The sequence below is a fragment of the Alligator sinensis genome, unplaced genomic scaffold (assembly GCF_000455745.1).
Source record: "Alligator sinensis unplaced genomic scaffold, ASM45574v1 scaffold327_1, whole genome shotgun sequence".
NCBI classification, from domain to species: domain Eukaryota; kingdom Metazoa; phylum Chordata; order Crocodylia; family Alligatoridae; genus Alligator; species Alligator sinensis.
In genome coordinates this window covers 396,447-407,692 of record NW_005842379.1, presented here as the reverse complement: position 1 = coordinate 407,692, position 11,246 = coordinate 396,447, and the positions used below count along the sequence as shown (strand labels likewise).

Below are 11,246 nucleotides of genomic sequence, written 5' to 3'. Positions count from 1 at the left end.
TTACTTTTTGAATTCCTGCCTTTCGGTCCCAGGCTCTACCTACCAGCCCATACTGCCCCACTAAAAGGGTAAGGTGAATCTTCAGAACAACAATAGCTGTCATTAAGATGCCTGTAGCTTTCTTTAAAAAGTTATTGTCATCTTAAAAACTATTTTTTTAAGTTATAATTATTTTGGTTTTCCACTTAAAAAAATTAAATCTCATCAAGATGGGCCCACTCTACATTGCATATTTTAAATGCAAAGAGACAATAAGAAATACATGCTTGTTTACAAGATGATGACATTCAAATGTTTCCCATATCAGAATTATTGCTACCACCTTTGACTAGTAAATCAATTTAACAGAGGTATTTTTGCCACACCCAGCATTTGCTTCCTGTACTCCATTCAACCTAAGTAACGAAACTAAACCAATCGGTTTAACTTCCTGGTTCTCATGCCATAGCAGGAGTGTTTACTGTAATACAGGGTAAGTGTTTCTAGCTACAAAACGGTACTGAGTTTGAACAGGATAATTAAAATGTAAATGAATGCATTTCTGTTCATAGCAAGATTTACAGCAGGACAAAAAAAGTTTCAGGCCTGGAACATTAGACAGTGTTCCTTTAAGGCTAGATAAACCCCTGCATCTCTTAAACTGTCAATCCTCATCCCATTTAGGAACTGGAATTTTGTTTGGTTTTGTTCTCTAAGAATCCCAGGAATTTAGCTGTTTGATTCTCAGAGCAGTATAATCAGTTTAAATTGGCACCAACTACATGGCATAGCTGCCAAAAAGGCAAAAGTACAAAGCATTTCCATAACCAAGCACTGTGTCAGCAGCACACCTAACCCATGGAAGACCCACAGATGCTAGTGGCACCTTGAGAGGCTGAGCTGACTGACCTCAGAGAAAATTAGTATTTGACAAACTTGCCACTGTGTAGCTTTTTGCTAACCTCTACCTGTCTCTTAGCTCCTAGCTAGCAGCTCCTAAACAAGGTAGCTTTTACCGTTCAGTAGTGTCTGACACTAATACTTTGCACATTGCTATTTTTAAGCTATTTGTGACTAAAAGACTTAATAGCCTCTTATAAGATATGTGGATTTAAAATTCAGAGAAAGTACTTACACAGGTTTGTCAGCTTGTACCCAAGGAGCCAAGCAAGTTTTCTAAGGGAGAACTGAAGCTCAACCATACACACCACAGAGAAAAAAATCTTTTGTAGAAGAACCCTGTATAAAAATAGAGGCTTGATTCTGTGAATGATATTTGCCTTTTGATAGCAGGAGCAAAAATTTCTTCATGCAGAGCACTGGTAACGGAGGGTTCAGGCAACATACCAAATGTCTAAACTAAAAAGAGAACAAAAACTACTAGGGAGGGTGGGGAGTCTATTCTCCCGAGCCAATTAAGACTCCGGTTTATCATCAGTCTATTATTAATTTCAGATGCAGGTTTGAAATTAAAAAATAAAATAAAACACATTAGTGAAACCTGCCTGAAATTACATTTTAGGGCTACAGAAAAATTAGCCAAACTCTTTTTATTCCACAAATAGTGAAACCATGCCAATGGTAATTGACATATGACCATATGGTCTCCAGAATGGGGGCCACTTCAAGTCCACATAAAGTCACACTGATTTAGATTCCATGCACGTGCTTTCTGGTGAAGGGGTAGGCTCAGGATCCACCTTCGCTGGGAATTCTAGCTTCTCGCACACAGTCTCCTTTACAGGTAAGTATTGAGAAATTTCATTAGGCTCCGTGAACAGGGAAGGTGGAACATGCTAAGAAGCAAAAAATATTTTAGTTAGCAGTGTGTAAATCATAAGATAAAGGAAGCTGCTCAAAGTCAAGTTTAAGGATCACAGTTCAACTCCCACTCGTGAAATTTTTAAGCATGTATACTCAAAAATCAGCTCTCTCCTTTTTGTTTACTCTATGACTTTAAATGCACTTGTAGCACTAAGTTCTGATGATAGCAGTACAATTCTTCATAGGGCTACAGAGCCCAACACAGCTATCAGTAAAGCTATCAGTAAAGTTACAGAACTCTGAACACACAAAGGGAGCAAAACCTGGTTCTAGAAAAGGTTGTTTTCAGACCAGAAGTGCACTCATTCTAAGAATTTAAAAGAGCAGGTCACATTCAAGCATCTTACACCAAGAATCAAGCAACTCAAAAAGACCAAGACATTTTATAAATTCGTTTCTCTGTAGGATCTTTGAGAGACAAAATAGCCACATTACTTACAAGAAGTTTGAAGGAAAAAGATATTCTGAGCTCACTCAATATAATTAAGTACTTATAAAGTAACTAGAAAAAAAGAGCAGTGTCAAAAGCTGCTGGAATAAAGCCCACATTTCAGCCTGACCTAACGTGTGGGGCTGCTTATTGTTTCAAAGATTTAGAAACTCTGAAACCTTAAAAAACATTGAAGTTCTGAAATAATGAGTGAAAACTGTTTCCTCATTAATAAGCAGCTCTGCAAACTCTATTAAGGAGGTGAAAAAGCCATGTGTGTTCTGTATTTCTAACATAAAGCAGTAATAACAATTCCATAAGAGCTTAAATGAACATTTTGAAGAACAAAGAAGGGGAGAAACCAGCTCACTGACAGCTCTGTGGATTCAGGAACATGAACTTGGATTTATGGTAGACTGAATCAGACAGGCCAGCAACTACATCCTGTAAGGGTCAGTCTTATAGCACAGGGATCTCCAAGCATTAAAAACAAAGACTCAGAACTTCTCTGAAAGTTTGGCCCAAAGGTTCCTGTGCAGACTGAGGAAACAAGGTTGAGAGAGACTGAATCATCTAAGTCTCATGTAAGCTGCACAGTCAAAGGTGCAATCAGGAATGGAACTCAATAGTGATGACTGCTAATTCCAAATAATTGGACCTTTTACAGTCATTTTTGAAAGGGCTGTCCTGTTGCATACATGCACTTTTTAAAACTATAAGCCAAGTCAATTATACGACTTCTGAAAGGCATCTCAATGATGGGCATCAGTATATGCAAACAGGCAATCTGTGAAATTCATTGCCACAAGAAACTGGAAGTACCTTATGTTGTGGCTAAATAATTCTATCAATAATTTAATGTCTCCCCCCATTCAATCCACATCTCTTCGTAAAAGTAATCTGATTTTATGCATGACAGATTAACCGATCCTGAAACAGTACTACACAACTGGCCAGAAGAGTTTTGCCTCCCCGAAGATATCAAGCTAAGCAGAGTTCTGATCTGGTGTGGCGTTTCCTATGCCAGTCGGAAGACAATAAAATTAGTGCATGTAAAAAATGTATTTGAAAGGCAATACCTTTAAGCTTGACACTTTGCTTTCTCTAGATGTGTATTCTCGTATCATGTAGGATTTATCAGCCTAAGAAGAGAAGACAGGTGAAATAGTTACAAAAAATATCTCCTACTATTCTGTGCATTAGTAAACTTTGTAACTAAATTTAAACTCGTCTGAATTTGACTAACTGAAGAGTTTTATTCAGTACAAAGGCTTGAAGTCAAGTTCATCATGATAGGGAGAGAAATACATTTAGTTAATTTTGATCTAGAAGTCATTTATCTGAATGACAAGGATTTAGTATGCTTGCTCATCTTTGGATGAAATTCAGTTATTGACATTCTAAGGGCACTGAAGGTGCTAGCAAGCAACATTCATGCCAGCAATACCTTCAATTTTGCTTTATGCATCACATGAGATGCTGGGGCTCAAGTACAATGTCAGGAATTACTTGCATGTTGGTCTGGAAAAACACATCACAGAAATGTCCTCAAGCAGAGAGTAGTGTAGTATGCTCCAGGTGGCCGTTGAGTGACCTGCCACCAAAGGTGGCTGCCATCTCTCCTTTCAGACTTTTTGGGAAACAGGTACACTGAATACAGCAGCCAGCCTTTACATACTAGTGGCAACAAAAGGAAGGTGACACCTCAGACAATTCCATATAATAAATCCCTGTCTCCAAATGCTTGATAACAGGCTTAGGGAGTTCCATGACTTGAGAGGCAGAAGACTCGTACTCTAAGGTAGCGTCTCAAAGTGTGACTACAATACGACAGATTCTAACTTCCATAGCAGGTTGCCATTTTGTCAATGGAGCTAGTAAGTTCAGCGTTCTCAATGACTAAATCAGATGACAGCATTAAATAATGTTGAATTAAGATCCTACAGCAAGTTGTTCCCAGTTCCCTTTCCAGCAACAGCTAACCTGTCCCAGTAGTCCCATAGTTTTCTACCTAGTACAGGGATGGGCAATTATTTTGGGCAGAGGGCCACTTAATGAGGTTTGGTGACCTGTTGAGGGCTGCAAAGGGAGCCCCGCCCCTTGACGATTGCCCCATTCCCTGGTTGCCATCTTGGGACCAGAAATCCCACCCCTAACCCCTGACCTTTGCCACCAGAAATCCCTCCCCTTGCCCCTCTTTCTCCCCCAAAATATTCCTGGGGGGGGAACCCCCCCCAACCCTGCAACTCCCTCCATGGCACAGCTGCAGGTGGGGGCGCTGGCGCCTGGCTCTGACCAGCACTGCACATTGCAGCGAAGTGTGCAGCCCCTGCTGGGCTCTCTCTATCGCCGGCACTCCCCACACTCGCTCAGCACAGAAGGAAAGCCCCAGGTGCTGGAGCCAGCTGCCTTCCCTGCCCCGGCTGGCTCCAGTGCCTGGGGCTTCCCTCCCATACAGGCAGCCCAGTGGGGGCTGATGTGCAGCGCTGGCCAGAGCCAGGTACCAGCGCCAACCATGACTGCCCCGCCTGCTGCTGCCCCTGCTGCCTGTCAGGGCTGCGCACCATTGGGGGAGTGTGGGAGGGGTCCCCCTACCCCCCACCCTCCCTCACACCCACACCCTGCCCAGCTGTGCTCTGCACTGCCCCTGCCCCACTGGGCATGGGCTCCACACTGCCACCAGCCCCACACTCCTGCCCAACTGCAGCCCTGCCACTGCGGCCCCAGCTTCCCTACCTGCTGCCCAGAGGGAGTGGGAAGCCAGGGAAGTCTGCAGCAGCAGCCCCACCTAGTGATAGTGGGGGGCAGGTCCTTCTGCCCACAAGGGTGGGAGCGAGGCATAATAGGGTATGTTAAGGGTGGATGTAGGCACCTTGCAGACAGAAAGGCTGGGTGGGGTACAACTTGTTGGGGGGAGCCAATCCTGGATGAAGGTGCCTGGCAGGCCGGATCCAGTCCTTGGGCCATATTTTGTCTACCCCCGACCAAGTATAATAGAAAGAGACCAACCACAACTTGCCTATGTATCTCAGAGTGCCTCAGAGACATGAATTAAGTTCCAACATCCCATCAGGTAAGTTAGATATCAGAAACTGAAGCGAAAGGTAAATAAATTCCCCAAAAGTCACCACACAAAGTATGGAGAGCCGGGAACTCTGGCTCAGTTCTACATGCAAGTCCCTTAAACTCACTCCCTTCTCTGAAATAGGAAAATATGAGGCAAATAAAAAAAAGAGATGTGTGAATGTTGTTGGGAGTTGGAGGCTAGAAGAAAATAATAGAAAGAACAGTGTTGCACTATTCACTCCACGTGCAATTCCTCCTTTTCCTTACCCTGTGGCCTGTCTGTTGAGATTATGAGTACTTCAGAGCAGGGAAAAGAGAGGGTACAGTTATCTGTCAGTATTTAGGCTCTTCCATAATAGATCCATCTAATCTAATGAACTTGGATGTAAAGTTCAGCCACCTCCTATTCTTTCAAGTGTGAGTGCTGAACTGTTTCAACTTGTGCAGTTCCTCTGACAGGACGTAACAGTGAAAGCTGCTTCCTCCCAAGTGAAACATGAAAAACAGGTAAGACATGAACATTTACCTCATGATATAGCCTTGTATCATTCATCCTGATAAGCACACCATCAACTCGCAAGAAAAACCTCAACAACACAAAGAAGCTGGAAGGCATGACTCTCTACAAAAAACAAGATAGTACATATGACACATTGTGATATTTTACTGTGAAACCAACATGATATATTTAAATATTTAGATCAGAGATTAAAATATCTGAACTTGAGCTATTTTTTCTACAATGTTGTTTTTAAAAACAAATACCAAAAACTTTCCATCCTAAAATCTAAAATTTAGGCTGAAGCATGGACATAGAGAAGATACATTAGCTAGCTGGGCACTAGACATCCTGAGCAGCCATTAAGCTTGTAATACAGGTTAGCATATTAGCCAGGCCTCATACCTGCATCAAAAAGAGAGAGAAATCCCATAGTATTACTGTATTTACTTGCACACCTCATGCATCTTTCCCCCACCCCATCCTCAAATCAGCCCTTCAGAATTAGGTTGTGTATTTTAAATGGGAAAGCTAATTTTTCTTTACAAGCAGGAACAGAAGCATGGTAGTGTTGTGCTTTAACAGCTGCCACTTTTTTGGGGCCCAGCAAGCAGAAGGGGCAGAGTCCAGGCATAGTCCTTTCACAGCTGCTAAACAATCTGCAGTAGCTATTGGCTGATCAACACAGCTTGCACCTAAAGGAGCAACGGAGCTGGCTCAGGGCAAGTGAACTGCTGCATGCAGTCAGCATTACCTTGATGAGGCGTGTAGTATGGAAACAGCATTTATTTACAGGAACTTATATAAAGAACTATTACAGTAATGAAGTAACAGCCTTCCTACTGACCTTGCAAGGGTCTGGAGCCTAGCCTTGTTGCTGTCCTGCCATACCAGGAAGTTCCTGCTGCCTCACCAAGACTGTTTTCTGGGATGCCACACTTCCTGGACAAATATGTTTCCAGGAGGACTAAATCCACATCATACAGTTGGCCATGACTCTGGAAAAAACTCTTTTTCTCTATGTTCTGCCTTCCAAAAACAAGGTATGTGTCTTATTTGCGGCTGTGTGTATGCAAGGAAATATGGTAATTTAAGGGGATTCCACGATCTCCTACCAAAGAAATGAACGTTGGAATATTGGTGTTAATATTTCACTTTTCTACTGCACTTACATATTCAAAGAGAAGAAAAAGACCCCCCTCTTCTGTAGCAAAAGCTATATCTTCTAGAAAAGACACAGCAAAACAGCAGAGGCCTTATGGGTTAGAGAAATCCTTCATCAAGGCAGGACTAAAGGGGATGTGACTCTTACTTATGGTGGTAATGTCAACTTCATTACTTAAACTGAAAGGATTTTAAAATTTTAGTCTGTGCACTTTGCACTTTTAACTTCAACTTTACCTTGAAAGCAGTGTTATTCATGGGGATATATAGATGGGAAGTAATTCAACTCACTATTTTTACACTCAGACTTGAAACTCCATGATCATGAAGCTCATCTTCAAAAAGGAGAACTTCTTCAAAAAACATTATCTGTTCCCTGGCTTTCAATTTCTCTGTGTCTATATGGTCTGTTGTAGGAACCACCTAAAAAAGCAAGTTAGAATATCAAGGGGATGTTAAAAGACTGCAGCTTGTCTTCTGCTGGAAACCCTTCATTCTCCAGTCCCCTACAGCAGGGGTGTCAAACTCACTTTGTACTTCAGGCCAGGTCTGGGTCATGGGGTTCCTTGAGAGCCGGATTCAGTCTGGAGCATGCAGAAACAGCAGCAGTGGCAGCTCCAGCTCTGACCTGGAGCATGCAGCAGAGATAGCAGCAGCTTGGACTCTGACCTGGGGCATGCTGGGGGGCTCCATCGCCCACCACATGCTCCATGCAGGAGCCAGAGCTGCAGCTCCATCTGCTGCAGCAATAGGCCTACCTCCAGCTCCAGCATGAGGCACACAGTGGGGGCTGTCAGCCAGGGAGATAGTCTGTCACTACTGCTGTAGCCGCGTGTCAGCTCTCACTCGCTGTCCTGCCACTGATAGGCATGTCCGTCAGGCCCAAGGGCCCCAGATTCTGCAGCAGAGGACATGACCCTGGACATACCCCCAATTTTCAATGGCCTTGCCAGACCAGACAGATTGGCTTCACGAGCGTTATGTTTGACACCCTTGCCCTAGAGTAAATAATCTTTAATTTTTACAATGCAGTCAAAGACCACCCTCACTCAAGCTTTTCACAAGAAAAGTTAAAACATTCCAAGAAAAAATATGTAACTGAGCAAGAAACTCTGTTTCAATGTCTCACATGCTGTCATCAGGCTCACTGAGGCAGGCTGAACGTGAGTTTTGCTGAACTTCATTTTAAAATAACAACTGTGACCAGTTTTGCCTGTGTTCTAGATTTCAAAACAATGGGAAAGTGCCAAGTCTACTACCATATATTTCTGAAGACTTTTTGTATAAATAAGGTTGTAACTAACATAGCTTTGCCTCAAATTCTAGGACATTATGCAGATCCAATGATCCTGTTCCTTCCTTTTAATTTCACTGAAATGTTGGGCGTCTTATCCTTTTCCACATTCCGCTCTACATGCACATTTGAAGCTGCCTCTATCTTTCAAAGGTATCACACTCAGAGACACTGAGCCAACCACAGATACTACAAAATGCTGCAAGTGTTTTATAATAATCTTAGAAGATTAAACAGAACTATCTGTCTACAGGGGGAAGACTGTTTAAGGTGAAAAAGGCACCGGAAAATTCAAGGTTCAATTAAATTGGTTATGACGTAATAGGGAGGAGTTGTGACAGAAAAACCATGAGAATAGTTTTCACTGTACGCAAACTCAGAACCACTAACAACCAAATCTAGGATCACAGCCAACTGGTAAGCTGCGCAGGGTTAGGGTATCACCCAATCATGAGAGACCATTAGCTTAAGTGTAACTGGGGAGTCCCAGGCTCTGGGAGGGAGTGAAGGATGTCCTTAAGCATTAAGGATAATTCCATATTTGTTCATGGAACAAATTCTTAAGATTTGTGGCCACTCAATTTTTATTACTAGATTTTGATTATTTGAACCATTCTTTGCTAAAAAAACCCCAAAAACCTAAAATAGACATTAGAAACACTCAGTATACCTTCAAGAGCAGAAGCTCTTTGAAACTATGCAAATTCACAATCTAGATATGCTTTAATTTTCAGTAAAACAATATACAAGTAGGTTTATCAAAGTACCATGCAATAAACATTTTAAATGAAGTCACCTTTAATTTTACAGCATCTCCTAGTAACGTTCCTTTGTAGTCCGTTGTGTAAGTCCAGTCATATGGCTTAACAACTTCCTTAGTATGTTCAGCTTCGGTCCTCAACAAGGGAAAAGAATTCACTACACTGTTATAAATATTAACATTAAAATACCACACATGGAAGACGCATGCTATAGTGCCCACACTACTGTCCTTATTTTTTCTGTGCAGAAACTGTGACATCAGGCCCTACAGTGATTTTGAAGACTACCGCCCACTTTTCTAGAACTGTCCCGCTCCTAGGAGTGAAGACAGCATGATCTCAAATATGACGTTTTCAGACACTGTACTCGGAAGTTTCAGCCTACCCTTTCACACAGGAAGGACAGTCTGTTAGCAGAACATATCTGACATTAAAATCAATAATACAGCTCTCCTTAGACATCAGGATAAATCCAAATCCTCTTTGCACCAAAAACAACTTGACGACTACAGAACCCTGAACCAACGTAAGTATATAACAAAAAACCTTCCAGCATTTAAAATTTTGAAGGTGACTTCAACTGAGGGACATTAAAGGTCAATCTTGCACAACCAAGCCACTGAATTTTTCTCCCACTAATACTATTTGATAGAAATTAAGCATAGGTATGTCTAACATGATACAAATACTATGCTGACATACTCTGAATTAGCAACTTTGGGCACCAGAAGTAGTACAGTTCCATTAACACTTCATTGCACTAGTAGATATACCATAGGTGTGAAGTAAGACGCAACACTCGTAAGAAGCAGGCGGCACATATAATGAATTACTCCAGTTTTCTAGATGGGGATACCAGGGTACAGAAATGTTAAAAGGCTTTAGATCTGAACGAATGAGTGAGAGAGAAAGCCAAATACCAAATAGCACTAAGAATCCTGGCATCATGCCCCTTCCCACTGCATGAATCAATGGCGATGGGTAGGGGGTGCACTGGGGGGGAACGTGAACCCCCTGACTGGCCACACTCGCCGCTTAGGCGATGGGCAGGTAGGAGCGCCCCCCCTGCAAGCACCGCCCGATCGCTGCAGCCGCTTCCGAAAGAGGCTGCAGTGATCGGCCGCAGGGATCCCCCCCCACCCTGGGCAGTGAGATCGGCCATGGGGGAACCCCGCCCCCTCCACCAGCAGTGAAATCAGGGTCCCCCCAGTCAACAGGATCAGCCGTGAGGGACCCCCTTTCCCCCCACTCCTGGGCGACAACACATGCACCCCCGACTAAGGTGGCACCAGTCACCCATGGCATGAAGACTTCCCCAATTACTGCTTATAGCATCCGATGAAGTAGGTTGCTGGCTATGACAGCTCAAGTCTCTCTGAATCAGTTAACTTCTAAGATGCCAACCTGGTCTACCTGCTGCCAGTTATTGTGATGTTAATGCTCACCTGCTCTCTTGCCACTCCTCTGCACAAGCCACTTTGATCATGCCTTGGTAGTTATTTACACATTTTAATGCATCTGTTGCATTGAACTCAATTCCAAAGCCATAATCGTGCACAATTCTTAGGATGTTGTCCCCAAACATCATTTCTGGGAGGGAAGGCATATGCAATTCTTCAGCTAACCTGCATGAGAGATAGAGAGATTATTAAAACAGCCATCTAATATTTCCAGGACTTTGTATTATGCCAGCCAGACTTAGCATGATTTAAGTGGTCTTGCCCCTAAATAAATAATAAACATTATTTAGGTAATGCCATCTTGAAATAAAATAAGATATGCACCATCAGCACATAATGCTTTGTGGAAACTTTGCATTTGCCCCCCAGTTTGACAATTTGATATTTCTTGTAGGGACATCACCTGGGAAAGGCATTCATATTGCAAAGATATTCCAGTACCTCTCCCTCTACCTTGGTACTTCAAGAAATTGTCATAAATGAGGAAGCTCAGTTTAGCATCGCTTTAAAACAAGTTAAATTTGAGGCAGCTTTCAGAATATAGATTCACAGATGTTAGGGTCGGAAGGGACCTCAATAGATCAGCGAGTCCGGCCCCCTGCATAGGCAGGAAAGAGGGTTGGGTCTAGATGACCCCCGCTAGATGGTTATCTAACCTCCTCTGGAAGACCCCCAGGGTAGGGGAGAGCACCACCTCCCTTGGGAGCCCGTTCCAGACCTTGGCCACTCTAACTGTGAAGAAGTTCTTCCTAATGTCCAATCTAAATCT

General features: G+C 42.9%; 1 protein-coding gene across 2 annotated transcripts; it reads right to left on the bottom strand.

The window, feature by feature from the left end:
- Positions 1-6: 6 nt before the first annotated feature.
- Positions 7-11,120, bottom strand: TIPRL (TOR signaling pathway regulator). 2 transcript variants are annotated; one of them, XM_025210901.1, is made up of 6 exons: positions 10,463-11,120; positions 9,053-9,152; positions 7,254-7,385; positions 5,826-5,921; positions 3,313-3,375; positions 7-1,775 (listed from the first exon to the last, which is right to left on the bottom strand). In XM_025210901.1, the coding sequence occupies exons 1-6, from the start codon at positions 10,621-10,623 to the stop codon at positions 1,620-1,622; spliced, it is 708 nt and encodes a 235-aa protein (XP_025066686.1). In that variant the 5' UTR covers positions 10,624-11,120; the 3' UTR covers positions 7-1,619. The 2 variants fall into 2 exon arrangements, with proteins under 2 accessions (XP_025066686.1, XP_025066688.1); XM_025210903.1 differs by lacking the exons at positions 7-1,775; positions 3,313-3,375 and adding an exon at positions 3,496-3,910.
- Positions 11,121-11,246: the final 126 nt, after the last annotated feature.

Excerpts from the sequence above, each read along its gene's own strand:
- TIPRL (XM_025210901.1), bottom strand. The coding sequence starts at position 10,623 with ATGCCTTCCCTCCCAGAAATGATGTTTGGGGACAACATCCTAAGAATT. Across the intron at positions 7,386-9,052 it reads GAGATGCTGTAAAATTAAAG|GTGGTTCCTACAACAGACCA; the intron begins GTGACTTCATTT and ends TTGCTTTTTTAG. Across the intron at positions 5,922-7,253 it reads CAAGTCTGAGTGTAAAAATA|AGAGTCATGCCTTCCAGCTT; the intron begins GTGAGTTGAATT and ends TGTTTTTTGTAG.